The sequence below is a fragment of the Camelus ferus genome, chromosome 1 (genome assembly GCF_009834535.1).
Source record: "Camelus ferus isolate YT-003-E chromosome 1, BCGSAC_Cfer_1.0, whole genome shotgun sequence".
In the NCBI taxonomy this organism is placed as follows: domain Eukaryota; kingdom Metazoa; phylum Chordata; class Mammalia; order Artiodactyla; family Camelidae; genus Camelus; species Camelus ferus.
Window position 1 is genome coordinate 92,707,572 of NC_045696.1, and position 24,243 is coordinate 92,731,814.

General features: G+C 35.1%; 1 protein-coding gene across 2 annotated transcripts; it reads left to right on the forward strand.

Annotated features, from left to right (window-relative positions):
* Positions 1-369: 369 nt before the first annotated feature.
* SLC33A1 (solute carrier family 33 member 1) lies at positions 370-23,945 on the forward strand. Of its 2 annotated transcripts, XM_006188436.3 has the most exons (6): positions 373-1,605; positions 13,091-13,281; positions 17,893-18,077; positions 18,358-18,475; positions 20,695-20,910; positions 22,102-23,945. In XM_006188436.3, the coding sequence occupies exons 1-6, from the start codon at positions 831-833 to the stop codon at positions 22,267-22,269; spliced, it is 1,653 nt and encodes a 550-aa protein (XP_006188498.1). In that variant the 5' UTR covers positions 373-830; the 3' UTR covers positions 22,270-23,945. The 2 variants fall into 2 exon arrangements, with proteins under 2 accessions (XP_032341702.1, XP_006188498.1); XM_032485811.1 differs by lacking the exons at positions 13,091-13,281; positions 18,358-18,475 and having other exon boundaries at positions 370-1,605.
* The last annotated feature ends 298 nt before the right edge of the window (positions 23,946-24,243 follow it).

Below are 24,243 nucleotides of genomic sequence, written 5' to 3' on the forward strand. Positions count from 1 at the left end.
ATTCCCAGCCTGGAGTTTGGGCACCGCCCACCCCCAGCCTAATGACGAGCCCTGGCACGGCCGCCGCGGCTTCAGAGGGTGCACGGTATTAACACTTGGCGGCAGGCTCACGCCAGCCTGAACTGCCCTCACGTGGCCGCAGGGGCCCAATGACCAAGGCCCACGCTTTCCAGACCGCCGCATGCGCTCACAGAGCCCGAGCTCGCGCCCCGCCCCGCCCCGGCCGCACGGTGTGCCTGCGTAAGTCCTCCCGTGAGGTCCCGGCCACTGAGGCTTCGGGTTCCTATCTAGCGTTGTTTCCGAACTCGGCCACGGGAACGGGTCCTGGTTGGCCGACTCTGGAGGTGTGGTCAGGACTCATTTGAGAGCAGGACCACTTCCTGAAGCTCGAGGCAGGAAGTTATCTGGTACCTCTGGAGTCCGGTGGAGAAAGTGCTGTCTGCCGCATTAGGGGCGGCGAGAGCAGGCGGTGGGCCGGTGGACTGGCCGTTTGGTGTCTCCGCAGCTAGGGGCCGGTCTCCACCGCAGCACCACGGCCCCCTCTTACAGCCTCGACCCCGGCGCGGCTGCCGGGGGGGCTCCTGCAAGCTCCTTGACGCCGCTCCAAGGGACACCTACCTGGGCATCGCCTGGGCCTCCAGCCAAAGGACTGGCTCCCGGCTTCGGCACTCCAGGTCACAGTAAGAAGCGCCCTTATCAACCCCAGCCCTGTCCCCCTCCCTGAGCCATCGAGACCCTGGTCCAGAGCGACAGCCTTGGACCTGGGACTGGACGGATCCAAGACGCTCAGCCCCGGCATCCCACAGACGGGGCTCTGCATCGTCCCTGATATGTCACCCACCGTCTCCCACAAGGACAACAGTCGGCAACGACGGCCAGGGACTTTCAACCATTCTCTGGATATGAGGAGCGGTCCTTTGCCGCCGGGCGCCTGGGATGATAATCATCCGGACTTGGTGGGCGGGGAAGGGGACAAAGAAGCTCTTCTGCCGGATGTCGATGTTAGTGACCTCTCAAAACCCCCACAGAGCTGCCGGGCCGAATTAAGCAGCATTTTGCTGTTGCTCTTTCTTTACGTGCTTCAGGGCATTCCACTGGGCCTGGCGGGAAGCATCCCACTAATTTTGCAGAGCAAAAATGTTAGCTATACAGATCAAGCTTTCTTCAGTTTTGTCTTTTGGCCCTTCAGTCTCAAATTGCTCTGGGCCCCGTTGGTTGATGCGGTTTACTTTAGGAACTTCGGTCGTCGCAAATCTTGGCTTGTCCCTACGCAGTATATACTAGGACTCTTCATGATATATCTGTCCACTCAAGTGGACCATTTTCTCGGGAATACAGACGGCAGAACCCCCGATGTAGCTGCTCTCACTGTGACATTCTTTCTGTTTGAATTCCTGGCAGCCACTCAGGACATCGCTGTGGATGGTTGGGCGTTAACTATGTTATCCCGGGAAAACGTGGGTTATGCTTCTACTTGCAATTCAGTGGGCCAAACAGCGGGCTACTTTTTGGGCAATGTTTTGTTTCTGGCCCTTGAATCTGCTGACTTTTGTAACAAATATTTGAGGTTTCAGCCTCAACCCAGGGGAATCGTTACTCTTTCAGGTAGTGTATTTAAACTATTATGCTGTTAAATTTATTGTACATTTATGAATCCTTTTGAGACAGTGTGATGTTGAAAGGAACCATTATTTAATTTACTGGAAATCATTTTAAGGGAGATGACCCGAGGTAAGTTTTCTCTACTACTAAAATAAGCTTCAACCAGAATGACTACGTTAGAGCAATCATAATTGATCAGTATTCTGAAGTGAGCAGAGAAAGGCAGCCCATCCAATAAACATTGTTGTGTAATAGCAAACAAAACCCTGAGTCTAGGGATCCCTTGGTACTTGCCTCAGATGCACATTTTTTCTAAGTCTGGCTAGTGTGAAGGCATGAACCCAGCCTGACTCTAAAATTTTCCTTGTGTTTTGTTATTGAGATTTATAGCTCTTTGTTTTCTGGTCCATTTCTACCCCTGCTCTTATACCAGGAGCCCTCATCTAGCTTTCTGGTAAATGGAACATGGCTAATTCCTTCAAACATTAATGAGTAGGCCAAGTGACAGAGTTCAAAGAGCCTCCTGTGATTAAAGCAGAATCCAGCCCACAAGAAGAACTTGTGAGAGTCAGGCTTCGCATTGTGGGTATTTGCCCTTGTTGAATTATAAGGTTTCTTGAAGTGGGTACGTGGAATTCCAGAATGTGTAAAACACCAGATGAAAATGCATTGAAGCAGCAAAGTACAAAAATATCCAGGACAGTATATATAACGTTCAAAGTGCCTGAAGCAGTTGTTGTGGGGACTGGTTTTAGGAAATGGTGCTGAAAGAAAGGTGACCAAATTAGTAGGCTGTGACCGAATTAAAGGTTGTTGACCAATTTCTTTAGTTGCTTTAAGGGTTTGAAGTTTATCCAGTAGGAAATTGGGTGTAAGTTCTACAAATTTCCCCTTTTTCTGCATGAGTAAAATACATGGCCCTGTAAGGTTTTCTGGGTTATTTATTTTTTCAAAACTTCCCTAACAACTCAGAAACAGTAGTAAAGTTAGCAATGTCAAGAATAACCAACATCAGGAATATAGTAGAATTCTTCATTCTGGTAGTGATGATGAAATTAGGTGATTTTCTTTTGAAATTTAACCAGCTAAATGTCCTCTCATCTTCCCAGTACTAGGGGAGTCCCAATAGGGTAAATGTCAGGGGTAGGTGTGTGGTGAGGGAAGTTTAAGCATTATAATATTCAGGGAAGGGAAAGTGGGGAAGAGTAATACACAACTGTATTATCTCCTGAAATTGTATACACCCCTCCCCCAGCCTTACATCCTATAAAGGACCCCTTTCTACCTCTTGAAACTGCTAGTGAGCCACTACTACTGATGAAATAATAGTACTTTTCCTCAGTTGGTTTAAGGCCAAGAATATTTGAGAGATACTGCTTTGCACCTAGACAGGTTTATCTTTGAGAGTTCTGGGATCCCACTCCTGCTCTGTGGATAATTCTCTGCCTAGAAATACTTCGTGTATGCCTCAGATCAGCACCTTGTTGCTTTTTATGTGTTTTGCTTTTCGTTTTGTACTGGGACTGTTCATATCACCAAAAAAGGCTAATAAGATTATGTGTTACTTAGCATGGGAAAGTCTCAGTAGAGAAATCAAGGTTGAAGAGACTATGGAAACTAAGTTGCTAAGTAAATTAGAGCTTTCTCTTAAGTGTGATATAAGATTGATTAATAAATATCATTCCAGAGAATGCCATTATGCATTCAGGAGCCATTTTAACTATATTCTCCCTTAGCCAGAACTGTTTTCCCATAGGAAGGTCAAAATTGGATTTGGTGCCATTGAATTTTTATTTACACTGGTTTATTATTTTGAATAGCTATTTGTTCTGTGGAATTTGAACTTCATTCTCCAGGAAATTGTAAAAATAGCTTACTTTTTTTTTTTTTAACCAGTCATCTTTTATTGGGTGTTAATTCTCTAGAAGGATATGAAAGGATTTGGGGGTGCCGGTCAAAGGTCATGGTCAGGAATGTACAGTGCACCCTCTTCAGTGGTACTTGCGTAGCCGCTATCCTCGTAACAAAGGGAGTAGCTGAAAAGCGAGTAAGCTGCCTGCACCATAGAAAGCCCAGCGACACTCCCTTTCTTCACGTTGACAGACTTGGAATACCAATAGTAACCTCTTTGAAAGGCTCCAGTAATGCCTGTGGGGTGAAATCCCACATCAGTATCCAGCTTGGCAGCTGCCCTAATTTGACATCCAGGAGCCTCTTCTCCTTCAGCAGTACAGTTGACACCATCTTGGAGTCCTGGCTGTCCACTCCTCCAGCCGTGCCAAAATAGCTTTTTGATTGAACTTTTCGTATCTGTAGTGTACTGCTGGTTTTGATTCAAACATTTTAATAAGTTAAGAGTTAAAGAGTTACTGCATTTTCATTTTTTTAAATGACTGCACACATCACATTTATAGCTTTGGGTCTTTTTGGAATCTAGTAATAGTATAACTAAGAAAAAACAATGGTTTTAAGGAACTTAGCACAGAAAGAATGACGAAGGGAATACAATTGCTTAGGTTATAAAAGAAGAGTCAAACATTGAGACAGATGTTTACAAAATGAGAAAATTAGAGAGGCATAATGTTTTTAAAATTCTGAAGTACGTTCTTTAATTAACACTTTTGTTTTGAGTTACAGATACATAGAGAATATATTGAGAAAGAACAGTTTTTACCATACAGAAAGCAGTAGTCTGAATAACACATGTAGAACAGGAAGGATGGGATGAGAATAGAATCCCTTAGAAGGAAAATCTTGACTATGCTAAGATTGGCTTTTTGGTACCTTAGGGATACAAAACAGTCCTCAACTCAGAGGTGGGCTATTTTTGGTCTTGCTCCCTTGGTTTTCAAGGATCTTTGGTAGCAAAAAGAGACAACCCTATAAACTTGGAGAAATATGAGCATAACCCAGAAGAACATAGAAATTAGAACATAAAGTTTTATGACTTTAAAAGATCATATATTTCACTTCCTTCATTCTTTAGATGAGGAAACTAACTGATCAGGAAACTAACTGGCTAGTTAGAGGTAGAGATATACCTACAGCTAAGGTTTCCTGACTATTTGGTGTTTTTCCTACACTTGGTAGGAAGCTAAGAAAAACCTCAAGGAAAGCCTTAAAACCTAAATATGTGCTGATTGGGCTTTTCTGCCAGAGAAAAGTAGCTCTCTGACTGCGATTGTCTAAAAAACATCAACACGCTCCTAGAATGCCTGATGCCCAGAAGTGACAGACTCAAGGTTTTTTGTTGTTTTTGTTTTTAAAGTGACCTGTGTCATTCATTTACTCAGCACTGAGTGCCTAGTTGGTGCTGGTCATGTGATAGGTATTGTAATTTGATGAATAAAACCTGGGAATTCTCTGCTCACATGGAATTTATAGTCTATAATGGAGGTTTGCAAACCAAAACGATGAATTGGTGTAAGACTGTAGGTATTGAAGGGGACAGTAATGACCTGAAAAACTCATACCCTTCTAAAGGCTCCAATAAATTGTTGTCTTGTGGCAATAGGATCCCAGGGTTGCTAGATCTTAGGAGTATTCAAGAGAAGCTGGAAATTCCATTTTTAGTTTCTAATTAAAAAAAAACACTGGAATCATAAAATATGTCCTTAGGCCAGAGTCAGCCTGAGAACCAGTAGTTGAGGCCTGCTCCTCTGTAAGCAGTGGTAACAGTAATGAACAGAAGAAGTGATTGGGATAGGGAGCAGGACATTTGGGTTTGGAGACAGGGAGCAGGATAGTCTGATAGCAGAGAAGGGAACCAAACATATTAGAAATTATGAATCAGTTTACTTATAGATAGGCATGTACATTTGTGGGGTAAGTCAGAAAAAGGAAATGATGCTTTGAAAAAAAACTAATGCTCTAAGTATGAAGGTAATCAGATTGGTTCAGATAATAGTAAAAACAGTATTTTTAAGACAGTCATGCTCTGAGAGAGAGCGTGTGCTGATTTCTGACCACTAAACCACCAGGGAGTGTCATGATGCTCATGCTATGAATTAGGAAGAGAGCAGGACCATTAATTCTGATTTATTAACAAATTTATTGCCTGAAGCAGTACTCATTAATATAATTTATGTGACTAGAAATGTTCTTTAATATTTGGGCAGAATTAACTGACCCATTCCTACATCAGTTTTTCTGACATAGGCTGTGATACATTCTTTAACATCTGTAGGTATGCTTCAAACCGTTATGTTCTCAAAAGATAAAACTATAGAGATAGAGAACAGATAAGTAGTTACTAGGGCTTGTGGGTGAGGGAGGAGGTTACTATAAATGAATACCATGAAGGAGTTTTGGACGGTGATGGAACTGTTCTGTATCTTGTTTATGGCTATGGTGATATGAACTTATATATGTGTTAAAATTCATAGAACTGTACACCAAAAAAAAAGACAAAAATTTTTAAATGAATCCATTACCTTAAAATTAATCCCTGAGTAATTCATACAAAGTATAATTTCTAAAATCCTTGAGTTTTGCTCTCTTTTTGCCTTATGAACAAGTTCATAAGTCTGGTGGATTTCACATTTCAATACAGACAAATGGAGCAAGTTAACTTCTCAAATGTTGGGGCCCTAGTAAAGTGAGACAAGCGGAAAATACTGGGGCTACTAGATGCAGGAGAGATTAGACATTAACACCTGGAGCCCACACCCCAGAAGGAAGGTCTTAAAGCCTTTTTTCTTTTTTAAAGCAAAGCAAAGGAGAAATGGTACTGTGTGCTTTCTTTGTCCAGTAAAGAACTGTGGAATTGCTTTTGTGGCTGGGGTACACAAAAGTCATTTTAAAAAATACACTGGAAGCTAAAAAATTGTTTGATTTTTCTTGGCATATGTCTTACTCTGAATTTCACTTCTAATTTTATTGAAATTTATTTGGAGGCCAATTGAATTAGCCTTTACTATGCAAATTTATCAGTGAAAGAATCATAGATCCTCACTATTATAAGAAGTCTCCTACTTTTATTTATAGTATTCCTGAAAACTATAATTTAATTGGAGAAAACAAAATAGACTTACCTAATACAAGGAGATGTTCTGTTCCTAGAAATTTAAAAGTGGAAAATAAAACTCCTGATTTCACCTGTTCTTCTAGGTGCAGTAATGGATAAATCTTGAATTTTATTCATGTTCTTTAATTTCATTATTTTTATTATTTCATATTTTTTAATATAGACTTTATATCTTATGGTGTATTTAATATCTTAGTATAGGAGGTCACAAATACATAATTTATATGTAAGTGTGCACATTGAAACATTTTTTAAGGATGGAGTGCATATTCAACAAATAGGATGATACTTTCCAGCATCTCTATTCCTTGATTTGGTGTTATCTAAGAAATTTTTTTTGAATTTCATTTTTTCCGTTCACTTTTGAAAACACAGTAGCTGAAGTCTAGTAGTCATCAAAGCTATAGTACAGGTGGTTTCAACATGCCTAAAGATTTCTATCTTTTTTGACCATTTTATATTATCTTGTATTTGAGACCTACATTTCTTATTCCTAGCACAGTCATAGAACTTTTGCATTCTTGTATTTCCCATTAATTTTGAAAAACTTTTTATTTGAAAATAATTATAGATTCACAGGAGGTTGCAAAGAAATATTTAGGGAAGTCCCATGCACCCTTCCCTTAGCCTTCGTTGTTAACCTCTAATGTAACTGTAGTACAATGTCAAAGCCAAGAAATTTACGTAACATTGTAAAGCAACAATACTTTTTTTTTAATTCTTTTTTTAAAAAACTTTATTTATTTTGCGGGGGGAGGTAATAAGGTTTATTTGTTTATGTTTAGAGGAGGTACTGGGAATTGAACCCAGTACCTTGTGAATGCTAAGCATGCACTCTACCACTTGAGCTGTACCCGCCCCTGTAAACCAACTATGCTTAAGGAAAAAAAAAACCCAAGAAATACGCATTGGTACAATCCATAGAGCTTATTTAGATTTCACCAGTTGTACGTGTTCTTATTTAAGTGTGTGGGTGTGTAGCTCTATGTAGTTTCATCACGTGTAGCCTTATATAACCTCCACCACCACAATCAAAATATTCAGCTGTACCACAAGACTCTTGTGTTGCCTCTTTATAGCTATACCCATTTCGTCCTGTCCACCCCTAATCCCTGGCAGCCACTAATCTGTTTTCCATCTTTATGTTATTTTAGAAATGTGACATAAATGAAATCATACAGTATGTATCCTTTGGAGATTGGCTTTTTTCACTCAGTAAGCTCTTTGAGGTTCATCCAAGTTGTTGCATGGATTAATGGTTTGTTCACTCCTACTGCTGAGAAGTATTCCATTTGCTGGACATAGCACACTGTATTTCCCCACTCATCCTCAGAAGGAGATTTGGGTAGTTTCCAGGTTTTGGCTATTGCTGTGTGAAAATATGCCTTCCTTTCTCTCAGATCAACACCCAAGAGTACAAATGCTGATTTATGGTAAGTGTGTTTTTAGTTTTGAAAAGAACTACCCAGTTTTTTTCCAGATTGGCTATGTCATTTTATCTCCCTACTAGCAATAAGTGAGTGATCCATTTTCTCTGCATCCTTACCAGCATTTCATGTTACCATTATTTTTCATTTTAGCTATTCTGATGTACCCTGCACCTTCATGTGTTTGTTTGAAATGTTTGCTATCAACTGTTTTGTAAAAATCTGAATGCAGCTTCCAGCTTACAAAAAGTGATTTAGGGGTGTCAGGATATAGGTTGTACAAAAGCTGAATGCAAGAACCTCCTATCATGGCATCAGAGTAGAGACATATTATCTGTGTTTAATTAAAATAGATTTTTGTGCCTGGCCAGAACGTATTTTGAAAAATGGAAAGAGTGATTCATTTCCATCTGTTCAGTGATATAGGCCCTAGAATTAGCATGAGATGGGAGCACTAAATGTATTGGCCTCTCAGCTTCAGTTTTGCATTCTGGGCTGAGTTTAAGCCTAGTGTTTTGAGACAGCATGGTTCTTGATAGTCGGACAGCTGCTTAATCTGGTGCTTGACTGAAGAAACAATCTCTTCCTCCCCGGTTGAAAACTTGACGTTGTTGGGGTTAATGAAAAAGTATCTCAAACGTGGCACCTTCCTACAGAAAACTAAAGGATTAAGAAGATTTCAGAATTAGCTTTGTATTTACTCAATCCCCAAATAAGATATGACTATATTGTATAATCAAAATAACATTTTCTGGGGATGCTCTTCAGTAGATATTTTGAGCAAATGCTTAAGGGAGAGATTTGTGACAGAGAAGAAAAATTTTGTTTCTTGCTAAGACTTAGCTGGTAACTGGGGGCCAGATACATAATATTTCTATTTCAGTATCTTTCGCTGTGGAAGAGCAGTGACCTGAATGATGGGTGTCTAAAGTCTCTTCATGCTCTAACTTGTAAAGTAGAGCTGTGCTGGAAGCTAGATGAAAGGAAGGCTGGATGGTTATTTAGAACAGAAACTGAAAGTTTGTTTTCCTGCCACTGATTTCTGAAGGACTAAAGTTAATTTCCATAGTATGACCGAGAACCTGGTTTGAGCCAAGGATGGTTGTATCACACAGTGCTGCTTTATTTTTCTACTTCTGATGGTGTTAGAGAATGAACCTACACCACAAAGAGTCTGGGGGCCTAGCCCAAAGCCTTGAAAGCTGAAATTTTTTTGAAATTAAATGTTTTGTCTTTTAAATTCTTGGAAATTTTGCCTTCTCTGTAATATATGTTTTTCGTGAAAATGTTATTGAGTAAAATGAACTTTAGGAAGATGTACCATGTTTGGTTTGCATACCCTTGACATTCCACCATATGGGAAATGGAGGTGGGAGGGGTAATACAAGGAGCCAGTAAAGAAGTAGGCTCAAGTATCTAATGTTCCAGACTTCATGATTTGAGCTAAAATAAGTACCTTTGTTCTCAGGCGTATCTGTTTGATAGGAAAGAGAGCCTACTTGCAGTAGGTGTATCAGAGCACCTGGGTAGTATAATGGAAAATATTCTTGTTTTAGAATCAGATCTGAGTTTGAATCCCACCTCTGGCATTTTCTGGTTTGTGATCCTCTTTCGCTGAGTATAAAGCAGGGGTAATAATGCTTGTCTTGGAGAGTGATTTTGGGATTTATTGCACTGTCCTGTGTTTTGCCTTGGCATCATAGGCACTCAGGTGCTACCTATTATATCCTTGATTACTAGTGAATTGTTACACGCTCTTAATTTTTGCATTTATGGGAGCACTAGGTAAGTTCTAGTAGCCACTTCAGAATATTTACTTTGTCTTATAGGTCTTTGTACAAAAATCATGTTTATGAAACTTGAACATCAGTTTTGATATCTTGATCATACATATATACATCATAATGCTTTTGCAGATAAAATACATAAATCAGAATTAACCAAAATGTTAATAATAAAATATTTAGATTATTCTTGGTAATAATGTCTTTACAGTGGTTGGTATATCAGACTATGGATGTTTTGTAGCATCAAAGCAATACTAAACAATAGTCCATAGTCTCATGGTCAGTATTTATGATAATTGCATTCATAAAACTTCTTAATATTTTTTCTGGCAGTGGCTAAGCCTCTCCTGAGCTATTGCTTCATTCTTTAATCCATGTGAGCAATGGAGAGCCTTTGAATGAAGGCTCTGAATGACTCACTGTCACTGCTTCCTTCTTTCTCACTGTTATCCTCAAAGCACAAAGAAATTAGAAATAATCTTATATGCAAACAATACTGAAACCTGTTTAACTTGTTCTTATTCTTTTCTCCCTTGCTACTGATATCAAGGAGTTTAAATTTAGATGAAGATTTTGTTCATTAAAATTGGGAGAATATACTAAGCAAATTAATTTTTTTTTTTTTTTTTGCTTAGAAAACTGGAACTCTTAAAGTAGTATATAATTGAAAACTTTTCATTTTCACTTAACATTTTTGTAGAGACCATTAAGTGAAATTTCTGGTGAAAGTTTTTTTTCAGAGTTTCTTAAGCCCTAACTTAAATCAAATAATGAACAAAAACTATCACTAAGAATAATATTATAGATGAAATTTTATAAACAAGTCATTATTTGCAACATTTCACAAATGAAATTAAGAATGCAAAAATAATGAACATTAGCCTCACTTAGACGAATAATCTTAAACTGTTGTTCATTCCTTTTGAACCAGATTTCCAAAACATTATATTAACATATACTAGAAATTATGTTATTGTGTTACTTTAATGAACTTTAATCTTAAGACATATATTAGCACGTTTTTAAATGGGTACTTTTGCATTTAGGAATGTTTCCTATTTTTCTTCTGATATCTAAAATTAAGTATGGGGGAAAAAGAGGGCATAGTTCAAGTGGTAGAGTGCATGCTTAGTATGCAAGAGGTCCTGGATTCAATCCCCAGTACCTCTAATTACCTACCCCCCCAAAAATAAATAAAATTAAGTACAGAGCCTCCTTGACTTATGATGGGATTATGTCCTGATAAACCTGTCGTAAATTGTAAATATCATAAGTCGAAAATGCATTTAATACACCTAACCTACCGAACGAACATCATAACTTAGCCTAGCCTACCTTAAATGTGCTTAGAACACTTCCATTAGCCTATAGCGAGGCAAAATCAGTTGAATATCTCGTGTAATTTATTGAATACTGTACCGAAAGTGAAAAACACAATGGTTGTATGGGTACAGAATGGTTGTGAATGTATTGATTATTTACCATCATGATTGTGTAGCTCACTGGGAGCTGTGGCAGGATCATACCGAATATTGTTAGCCTGGGAAAAGATCCCAATTCAAAATTCAAAGTGCAGTTTCTGTTGAATGAGTATTGCTTTCACACCATTGTAAAGTTGAAAAAAATCTCAAATCAGGCCATCATAATTTGGGGACTGTGTCTAAGTTTCCCATTATGGAGAAAAGAATTCACATCAGAATATAAATTTCCATACATGTTTGAAGCGGTTTAGCTTTAATTTGCATAATTTGAAAAACAGCCTTGTTTATGATTACCCTTATAGAGACTAAATAGTACTTTAACATTAATTTTTAAGAAATCTTTATGTAGGCAGTGTGAAATAGTGGAAAGAGTATGAAACCCAAATTCAGAAGATTTAGGTTCAAGTTCTGCTTCTTTATAATTTGACCTTTGGCAAAGATTTAAATATTCTGAACTTTTCCTTGTCACTGCATAGCAATGACACCTGCTTTGCCTGTCTCACGTTTACTGTGTAAAAAAGGAGCATTTAAATACTAATGCGAAATTGGTCTGTACTTGAATGAAGTTGATCTAAACAAATAATGTTGTCTGCCTCCATCAAAAGTTAGGTTTAAGCCATAGTGATCATCTTCACCCAACACAGCAGCAGGACAAGACTGAATACAAAGGAAAAACCCTGACTTTGGAAAAAGGTGACTCATGAACAGTTAGCTGTGCCACATGAGCAATAAAATAAAAGGCAAACACACAGAGAACTGAATACAACTCTAGACTATTAGGGCTAGAAACTATCTGGGATTTTCTAGCCAAGTCCTCTAATCTTATAGGTGAAGAAACCAAGACAGGGTTATCCAATAAGTTTTGTAGTGGCAAACAAACTAAGATGCGTTTCTCAGGGTGGTTAAGGAGACACAAGTTTTGAAATTAGTTATATAAGGTACTGACTTAGAATGTAGCTTCAGGCACCATAACCTTTCAGCCTGTTTCTTCATTTGAAAATTGGGGCTACTAATAACCACATTTGTTGTGTTGCTGTGGTGAAGGAAATGACATGTAAAAGACTTAGCACATTTATGGCACATGGTATGCAATTATAAATAGTGCCTCTATTATTACTACTGTTTTTAGCTGTTAGGCAGAATCTTCCAGAACATTATTCACTCCCTTTGCTTAATTTGTTCAAAATAATGGTTAATGGCCCAGCTGTCTTTCACTGAAACAACCCAAAGGGTACTCTTCACGTGTACCTTTCGTGCATCTGCAAATATGAGAAAACTGCTTATGTATTACAGTACTGAAAAGAGAGGGTATTCTTAAACAGATTAAAAGCAAAGTTTAAAAACAAAAGGCAGAAAATCTAATGCAAATGATCATGTTTATTGTCTTCGTTGTAATTTAGTAACTGAAATGGCTTAGGTGCTTAAGAAGTATGACCCAAAAGAGAAAATCATATCCCATTAAGCAGATTCCTTGAATAAAATGACACAGTAGACTTTTATTTCATTCAACCCACTAAGCCCTTTTCTTTTTCCTTTTTAAATATCACTGTCTGTTCTGGGTCTATATAATGTGTGTTTAACAGAGCCAGGACTGTCCTGTTTATCTGCCATGCCTGGCCTCTTGCCTTGAACGTGACAGTTACCTCTGTGTTGATTTTTTTTCTTTTAACAGATTTTAGTTTTGGAAAAGTTGTATACAGATTTAGTATAAATGAAGATATGTCATTTCAAAAGTTAATTATAGATTTAAAACATTTTTAATTTCAGATTTCCTTTTTTTCTGGGGAACTGTATTTTTGATAACAACAACTTTAGTTGCTCTTCTGAAAAAAGAAAACAAAGAAGTATCAGTAGGAAAAGAAGAAACCCAAGGGATCACAGATACTTACAAGCTGCTTTTTACAATTATAAAAATGCCCGCAGTTCTGACATTTTGTCTTCTGATTCTTACTGCAAAGGTAAGAGATTTATAAAGCAAATTTCCCATTCTGTTGCAGTGACCAATATCATGGAATACCTCCCTTGCCTTTACATAAGTCCCTTTCCACTAATACTAGAATTTAACAATAAAACCTGATATTTTCTGTTTATTAATTGTATTTTAAAAGGTGTGGTGACACCAAATCAAATATAATTTCTTAAGGCACTGGGGATTGAACCCAGGACCTTGTGCATGCCAAGCACATACTCTGAGCTATACCCTCCACCCCCAAATACAATTTTAGTGTAAGCTACAAGATTTAGGATCCTGGAAAAAATTGTCGATTTGAAATACTTCTAATAAATGTGAGGTTTTTAATGAATGATATTAATGTTTGGAATGGAAATGAATGCCTTGGAAGATTAATAACTCTGTTACCAGGGGTTAAAGGAGGGTGGGAAGGGATAAATTGGGAATTCGAAAATTGTACCCCTTGGGGTGTGATGAAAATAGTTAGCTATCTTGATTGTGGTAGTGGTTTCATTGCTGCATACATCTATCAAAATTCATCAAAGTGTACATCTGAAATATATGTAGTTTACTGTTCAGGAACCATACCACAATAAAGGTGTGAAAAAAAAATAGCTCTCTACTGTTAGAATAAGTACATACTTAATGTCATAGGTAGTAAATTATTTACTTATAATGATTAACAAAGACATGAAAATGTATGGGTATTAGAAGTCTATTTAAAAATCGGTTGAATTATTTTTAAAATATTAGAAGGGAATTTGCTATCAAATAAATGGGAATTTTGGTGACTTTTTAAGAATTCTGTATGTTTTCTGTATTAAGATGTCCTAATTTTATAGTTTTAAACATTTTAAAGAGATTATGCTAGAAGAAAGGTAAGTGTATTTTGTTATAGTGACCTGTTGCTAGTGTTGGAATTAATATTCCTGAAATCTAAAATCAGTTACAGGATTTTCATATTATATATTTAAACCTATCTACATAAATACTTTTACAACTAGCTTTGGATAACCCTGAAGTAAAAATTGTAGCCTCATTGTTTTGAAATAGTTTTTCCTCCTCTCTAATGATAAGGAGGGTTAAATTTTAAGGAAATGTTAGGAAGGCTTAAACTTAACGTTCAACTTTAGGAAATGCTAAAAGTTTCAAGGGAGATAATAGCATGATCTGATTACATCATGTAGGGATAACCATTGGTAACATTTTTGGTATATTTCTCTCCAGCCTTCTTTTTCCCCCATGTACATACATGTGTGCATGTAGGTGTGGATATATATACTTTACATGCATAAATGTAATTCATCTATTATAATCAATAATAATGTATATTTATATACGTGCAAATACTTTAAAAGTGAAATTGGCTCATACTGTATACTTTTTTATCTTGTTATTGTCTTCTTATTCTATATTCATTAAATAATATTTGAAAACATGTTTTTAATAGCTATGTAATTGTCACAGTGTATGAATTTGTCATAATTTACTTAATCATTTTTCTATTGTATATTTAATTTGCATTTGTTTTTAATATAAAAACGTGCTAGTGAATATTTTTGTGTGTAACTCTTTCTTTGATGTTCTGAATATTTTCTTCTAATAGATTTTTTAAATTAGTTTAATTTTTAACATTTGTTTGGGGCAAGGTAATGAGGTTAATTAATTAATTTTTTAATGAAAGTGCTAAGGATTGAACCCAGGACCCTATGCATACTAAAGCATGCACTTTACCACTTGAGCTGTATCCTCCCCTCTTCCTTCTAATAGCTTCTTAAGTGGGTTAGTGAATATGATTGTTAAAGTATTTTTTAAAAGATTTTATAATTTATATTGTCGCCAGCAATATATAAGTAGTTGCTTCAATATCAGAATCCCATGTTCCCCCTTTAAATGTCATCAAAAGTAACATCTCTCCTAACTTTTAATACCATAGATTAGTTTTCCTTGCTTTTGAGTTTTATGTACATGGAATATCCAATATGTATTCTTACATCTGGCCCTTGCATTCTTTCACTCAACATCATATTTGTATAATTTATCTGTATTGTTATTTATAGCAATAATTTGTTCATCTCATTGCTTAATAATATTCCATTGATGAATATGCCACAATTTATCCATTCTATCAACAGATGTTTAGGTTATTTCTACTTTTGGACTATTATGAACAGTGCTTCTATGAACATTCGTGTGCATTACTTTTGGTGAACATAGGTGCGCATTTCTGGTGGATAAATACCTAGGAATAGAATTGGTGGGCCATAAGAAATGCATAGTATATGCTGGCAAACAGTTTTCCAAATTGGTTATTTCCAAATTAATTTATTTCAAACAGATAACTTATGGTTATCAGGGGAGAATGTGATGGGGAGGGATAAATTGGGAATTTGGAATTTGCAGATGCAAACTACTATATATAAAATAGATAAACAACAAGGGAGAGGGTATATAGTTCAAGTGGTAGAGCATATGTTTAGCATGCACGAGGTCCTGGGTTCAATCCACAGTACCTCCATTTAAATCAATAAATCAATAAATCTAATTACCTCCCCCATCAAAAACAAAACAAAACAAAATTTTTAAAAAATTGATAAACAATAAGATCCTACTGTATAGTGCAGGAAACTATGTTCAATCCCTTGTAATAGCCTATAATGAAGAAGAATATGAAAAGGAATATATATGTACAACTGAATCACTATGCTGTGCACCAGAAATGGATACAACATTGTAAATTAACTATACTTCAATTAAAAAATATATGTATGTATATATAAAGTGGTTGTTCCAATTTTCCCTACCACCAGCATTGTTAAGAGAGTTCCAATTACTACACAGTCTTGAAAACACATATACTGTCTTTTCAATTTTAGCCTTTCTGGTTGGTGTGTAGTGGCATCTCATGGCTTTAATTTGCATTTCCCTGATGACTAAAGAAGTTGAACATCTTTTCATATGGTTATTGGCCACTCAAATATCCAGAATTGCCCTTGCTTTAAATTTGTAGAATTTTGATTTTTTTATGTATCCTGGATATGAGTTTTCTTGTTAGATATGTGTATTACAGATGTCTCCTATACAACTTTCAAGGCAGAGTAAATGTTGCAGGTCACTTTGTAGATCTAATTTCTACAAAGAGAATGGGTGAAATATAAGTGAAATTCTTTTCTGAACTTAAGTGAAATATCTTTGACCTTTAATTTTTTTTATGTGAAATTTGCTCTTTGGCTCCATTGTAAGAAGTTAAAAGTATTTAATGTATTTATCATTCCTTTTTTTAAAAAAATTATTTGTATAATTTCATACTTAATGAGAATTTACTTGTATAGTTGAAAAAATTTCCATACATGTTTATCCAAATTCTCTAATTGTTAACATTTAGCTTCATTTCCTTTATTCTGTAAATTTGTGCTGTATTGCTTAGATTTTATGAAGTATTTGAGAGCAGTTTTTGCAGATATCATGCCCCTTTACCCATAAATACCTTAAGTATGTATCTCCTACGAACACAGTCTTTCTCTTACAAAGCCACAACTTAATCAAAAATCAGGAAATTTTAAGTTGATATAATACTACTTTCTAATCATAGTCCATATCCAAATTTCATCAGTTGTCCCCAAAGCAGCCTTTATAACTATTTTTTCTTGGTCAGGGATCCAATTCAATATCACATTATATTTTAGTTGGTATGAGCTTTTCTTTGTCCTTCATAACCTGGACATTTTAAGAGAATACAGGCCAATTATTCTATAGAATGGGCTTCTATTTATGTTTGTCTAATGTTTCCTCATGTTTAGGTTCAGGCTGTGCATATATGTCAGGAATATGACAAATAATATTGTGACATTTTCAGGGAATTATATCAGGAGCTATATCATGTCCTTTTATCCCATTAACTATTGTTGTTAATCTTGATTACCTGTTAACTCACTACAAAGTTACTATTTTTCCTTTTGTAACTAAAAACTTATTTATGAGGAAGTAACTTTAAGACTGTCTAAATATCTTACTTCACCTCTTTTACCCACTGCTTTTAGCATCCTTACTCTTCTTTCATTGTTTTTAAGAATTAATCTAACAGTACTTTTTCTTACATCTCATTTTATTCAACCTCTCAAATGTAACATTTTCTCAGAATTACTTTTGAAAAGCTAGATAACTTTTGGAAATTTTATTGTCAGTCATGAATCATCAGAAATGTGTATAATATGTGGCAATGATGCTTCATTTTAACCAGAGTTATTTGGCATCAAAGGCTTTTCTTTTAAACTTAAATTATATAAATCAGTACATCTGGAGTTGGATGCTGTTTAAGATACAGAACTTTTTTTTTAAGATACAGAACTTTTGCAATGGAAATTTAGTTGTAATTAAAATTACAGTTCCTAAAAGTACTGAATTTTCACTTGTTTTCACTTAATATTGTTAGTAGACTATAGGGTACAGCGTGCCTTCTGTAACTTAATTGTTGTACCAGATGTAATAATATGATACTTACTAGTAACTGGCATGGGTCAGGAATGAGATTGAGGTTCATAAATTACTTACATATGCTTGGAGGAAAATATTTCATAAGTTACAAATTAAAATGTTTTTTTTTGTTTTTATATTGCAGATTGGTTTTTCAGCAGCAGATGCAGTAACAGGACTGAAATTGGTAGAAGAGGGAGTACCCAAAGAACATTTAGCCTTATTGGCAGTTCCAATGGTTCCTTTGCAAATAATATTGCCTCTGATTATCAGCAAATATACTGCAGGTCCCCAGCCACTAAACATATTTTACAAAGCCATGCCCTACAGGTAAAAATGAGATAAAAATACTAAAAATACTTACTAAATAAGAAAGGTTAAATGAGGAACTGTCATCAGTATCACTAATATCTATGTGTAGAGTATATATGGAAAAAGGCTTGGAAAGCATCTTTAACTTCAGTATGATTTATATGCACTTTTTTCTCTTTTTAACCTCCTAACAGGTTTTGGATACAGGCTTCTTTCATATGATAGGCACAGAGATTTCTGTTCTTGTTGTTTTTTAACCTAAAATGGAAGTCAGCACCATCTCTTTCTTTTTCTTTAGATTATTGCTTGGATTAGAATATGCTCTACTGGTTTGGTGGACCCCTAAAGTAGAACACCAAGGGGGATTCCCTATATATTACTATATTATCGTGCTGCTGAGTTATGCGTTACATCAGGTAAGCTTGCTGTGGTTTTCTTTTTTTTTTTTCTTTTTTAAAATTAAAAAAAAACTTTTTTGGGGGGTCAAACCATTTTATTGAAGAGATTTGGAGGAGGGTCGAAGGGCTGGCAGGACAATTAGATCTGACGTCCTCGTCCGACTGGGATCTCTCTAACTTCACACTCACTGAAAAAAGCCTTAGTAAAATAAAGAAGACATTTTTCTACAGTTACGTTTAAATAATGATAATAAATTTAAAGTCTTAAATATGAATCTGACACTGAAGAAATTATCTGATGGTGAGCTTTAAACCTTGTGGATTTTGTTTTAATGAATTCTGTTCTTGGAGAGAGAGTTCCTTCATTCATTTCATTTTTTTGTTCATTCAGTAAAAGTTTATTACATTTGAGAATTTATTCCAAAGTTAGGAATTCTGCCCTTGCTAAGCATCCTTCAGTTCATCCTTAGATTTGAGTCCTTTCTTCTATTCCTGATTTTTTTTTTCCCGGAAAATATTGAGAAATAATGATGGCTTCCAGGTCCATCATTATTTCTTCCAGGTCCAAAAACCAGGTTTTTGGTTTAGATTCTGTATTAAAAACTTTGACTTACTCTTTGTGGTTTTGGAAGCTGTATGTTAATCTGCTTTTTCTTTGTTTATTAAATATGTTTGTAATACCTAAAAGATATGATCTTCACTTTGCCATAGCTTCACCCAAGCTGTTGCTGCAGAATGGGGTTTTTTTTGTTGTTGTTGTTGTTTTCTGGGAACAAGTGATTCAAGTAAATGGCAGACACCCAGCAGTAATTTGTGGGACTTAGGTGCAATTATTGCTAATGTGTGTTTCAGAGTAACTTTGGATTTTTCTATAGAACCTAGTTTAAACTCTTTGAAAATTATATTTATAAACTCCTTCCTTTGTTTTTAACTGAAGCCTAAAAAATATGGTACCAGGTAATCTCAATGTTTTGTATACAATTATATTATTTAGGAGAATTCTGTAGTGGATCATTTTTGGCTAACTATATATAAAATCTTGAGGCTGGGGTGTCAAATATAATTTTTTTCTGTTTTGCACATACTTAGTTAATGCTAGGTGCAAAATTGAAGTTAAAATAAGTGCTTTCCCTTAGTAATGCTTCACAATCTGTGTAAGTAAAGGAAAACTATGATGTAGTTATCCAAAAATCATTTGTTTGGCTTTGGAGTTCATGAGAGAATTCTCAAAGTATAGTCATTAAAACTCAGACAACCAGATGCTTTGTGGGAAAAAAGGTACAAGGTCAAACAAATTTGAGAAATGATACACACCATAACCCCTCTTTATGTAGCATCTTAATCATTCCTTCAGCAAATATTAAGTGGACAGTTACTCCTTGTTGCAACCATCCTAAGTACTAAAACAGTGAATAAATCACGCCAAAATCTCTGCCCTTAAGGAGTTAAGGAGTTTATATTCCAAAGGCTTCCAGAAGTCCTACAGTGAAAGGGGCCTATTTAATTTTGTGTAACTTAGTGTTTCTCAGTCATTTTTGACCTTGGAACTTCTTTTTCTACTGAACATCCCATGAAACAGTATTCAGAGAAATTCTGTTTTGGAAACATGGTTTATTTTCATGTTCCTAAATAGAAAATTAATTTTTGCCTCTTAAGCACTTTTTGCCTCTCAAGATTTTTCTCTTTAGTCTGTCACATAAATTTTGAATTTTATATATATATATATATATATATATATATATATATATATATATATATATATATATATATATAATTATATAGTCATATTCCTTTGAATGTTTGAGTTCTTATATATATAATACAAATATACATATAAACATATACATGCATGTGATATATTTAGGTATAGTACGGATACAGAGTTTTGCTTATTGCTGTGTCCATCCTTCAATGATGCTTCATCTGTCATTTTCTCAATTGAGTCTTCCTTGACTACTTGTGATAGAATTAATCTGCCAATTATTTAGGCCCCAGTAGCATGATGTGGACATTCTTTCCCTACTTCCTAGCTTAGAATAAATTTTTCAAAGACACAGAGGGACTACATCATCGATCATTGTATTGCCATGGTCTGGCTTAAAGCCTGGCCTGTGTTAGGTGCTCAATAAATATTTGTTGACTTGAGTTTAATAAGAGTCATGAAAATTAATACTTAATTCAGACCATAGCTTTACAAAATCTAATTGTACTGAAAGTGTTTTACATTTTCCCTGTAGGTTACGTTGTACAGCATGTATGTTTCCATAATGGCTTTCAATGCAAAAGTTAGTGATCCACTTATTGGAGGAACATATATGACCCTTTTAAATACTGTGTCCAACCTGGGAGGAAACTGGCCTTCTACAGTAGCTCTTTGGCTGGTAGATCCCCTCACAGTGAAAGAGTGTGTAGGAGCATCAAATCAGAATTGCCAGACACCTGATGCTGTTGAGGTAAGTATGTTGCAATTTTAGATAACATTAAGCTTATATTAAGATGTTCATTTCCTCATTTTGCCTCTAGAAGTACTATCTCTTTTTTAACCATTTTTAAATTTATTTATGTATTTATTTTATAATACCATATTTTTTAAGTTGAAGTATACTTGATGTACAATGTTATAATGTTACAGGTATACAATATATTAATTCACAATTTTAAAGGTTATACTCCATTTATAGTTATAAAATATTGTCTATATTCCCCATGTTGTACAATACATCCTTGTAGCTTATTTTATACCTGATAGTTTGTACTTAATCCTCCACCTCCATCTTTCCCCTCCCCCTCCCCTCTCCCCACTGGTAACCACAAGTTCCTTTTCTACATCTGTTAAGTTTGTTTCTTTTCTGTTCTGTTCACTAGTTTGTTGTATTTTTTAAAATTTCACATGTAACTGATATCTTACAGTATTTGTCTTTCTCTGTCTGATTTATTTCACATAGCATAATTCCCTCCAAGTCCATCCATGGTGTACACCAGAAACTAATACAACATTTTAAATAAACTGTATAGAAATACTACCACTTTTTTAAAAATTATATCTGCCCATAGTTTCTAATAGTTTTTTCTTTCCCATCATAACTGAGGGTGTAATGGACTAAAATCAGTAAGAGTAGGTCACTTCTTACTGATGCTTCTCAGCAAGGTGCTTCTCAGCAAGGAAGGGGCAATCTCTCCTCCACCTTGTGGACCATTGTCTTAGACAATAGACATTGAATAAATGAATGATTAGTAGCTAAGTTTTATAATGATAGAAGGGAAATTCCATTGGCTATTCATATAACAATTGGAGCTAAAACTGAATGGTTAGTAATTGGCTGATAAATTATTTTAAAGTAACTTTAGCCCACTTCTAGAGTAAATTCATTACGAATTTCTTTACATTACTAAATATGAAAAGCTGTATCTTGAAAGTGAGTGTTGTTTACAGCAGAAGCTGAAATTGTTTTTAATCCTGTTAGTTTTTAATCCATTAGGAGATTAAGATACATTATTTTGTCATTTGAAGTGAATGAAATGTTGAAATGTTTTAACAAAAAAATTTTTGATTAATCTTGTAAATCACAATATAGAAACATGTAAATTGCTGAATACTTCCATCTTGAAATTATGGAGTATTTATTATAATTTTATTTTTACAGCTTTGCAAAAAACTCGGTGGCTCATGTGTCACAGCATTGGATGGTTATTATGTGGAATCCATTATTTGTGTTTTTATTGGATTTGGTTGGTGGTTCTTTCTTGGTCCAAAACTTAAAAAGTTACAGGATGAAGGACCATCTTCATGGAAGTGCAAAAGAAGCAAGTAATAACATTCACTACTGGACATTCTAGAAAGGTAACTATAGTCTAGTTTTAACTCAGAGAGCTATGATAATCAGTGTACAGGAGTATAAAATATTACTTTAAACAGGAAATTATTAATATAAAATGCCAAATGGTTAAAAAATAGAGAACTCTGTATATTTGATTTTATTTTTTCCTTGCCTTGTCATTGTATTTCACGTTTACTTAAGGTCAGGAAATTGGTACTAAAACAACTTTTCTGGCTTTGTTATTTGATTTATACCTTTGTAATTTACTGACCAAAGCATGTTTTAAACTGCAATGCAGTAGTCATGGGCGGTAACCATGCTGTCAAGTATTGTTATCAGTACCTGTCATTGAGCTATATTTAAATGTTTGGAAAAAAATATATTAAATGGAACAGAGCTTGATATTCAGATAGTAACTACACCTAGTCTGGCCTTATTGGGCAGTTAAATCTTATTTTGAGTTGCAAATTGGTTAAATTGTATGTGGAATTTGCTGAGAAGAGAATGTAAACCACTGAAATGCCATTTTAGTTGTTATTTTTCTGATCATAACCACATTATACTAATGAATCTGTGTTAAAAAAAAAAACCTTTTAAATGTATTTCCTGCTTTTGTGAGCAGTAAAGATTTATAAGATTATTCAAACTATTTTTTATAAAATGAAAACTATGATTTTTAATTTATTAACTCCCCTGCCCACCCTCTTTTTGGAAGATATTTTGATTCCTTGTTAACTTTTACCCTAAAGCTTACATATGTTTTTTTGTCATCAGTGCTTCATGGCAAATGGACAGCTCTTGAGGGGGTCAAATTTAATGTTGTATGTATGTTCATGGCAAAGTTTTGAAAATAAAAAACGTTTTTCTTCAAGTAGTTTTTTTTTATTACTGAAAGAGAAAAAACAGTAAAACTTTCTGATTAAGTAAAATTTAAATGAATAATACTATAATTTTAGAAACGAATACTTAGACAAAGACATTTTGAGCCTTTGACAAATTACATGGTGGAAAAGATTTTTTTAATTAAGCACTTTACTAATGTGAAAACATCTCACAATTACTTTATATCAAATCAGGTACTGTTTTCCCACTTATTAAAACATAACCTTCTGTTTGTAAACTATAATTTCTGGTGGAGAATTGCTATCCCAGGAGACTTAAGCTTTTGAGTAATTTAGCAATTTGCAACATATTATATGTACCTGATAATAAGGTTCTTGATGTATTTTGTGTTATATAATACTCTGACTCTTTAGAGGCTATATAAATCTTTCAAAAGGTAGAGAAAAAGGAAGATGACTCTTATTTAATAATTATTATCTTTGTGGGAACATACATACTAATGCCTGATTTTGTTAATTTTAATAACATAGGTTGAATTTTAGAGTGGGGTTTTTACAAATAATGGAGGATAAAATGGGTGGGAGAAAATGTTACTCAGCATCTGAAGAAAAGATAGAGGCAGTGGCTTCTAGAACTCATGTATTGTCATTGGAAAGCCTGTGTTGGGCATCGGTGTCACATCCTGAAGAATCACCTGGAAAAGCATCCCAGAGACAAGAAGGTCACACCAAACCATAGACTAGAGTGCTTTGTCACATGGGTTGTCCATTATCATGTATTATACTCAGAATGTTTACTTGAATAAAGAAAACCCACTTAACTTCATATATGACATGTATTTTGATGTTTAATTTTTGGATTAAGAAGCTCACATTGCCATAATTAACTTTATTTTTCCCCACATTATTGCAAATTATACATACTTTCAAACATACTTAAGACAACAAATCATTAATGACCTGAAGCTTTAAAACATATTTTAAGCCTTAACTGTAAAGTGAAAGCCATGTATTGCTTTTGCCCTAGAAATGAATAATTATTTTGAATTATAGGCATTTGGTTACTTGGGTACATGCTTGTAATACATACCAAAAGTGATGTGTTAATATCAGTGTTGTGTATGCT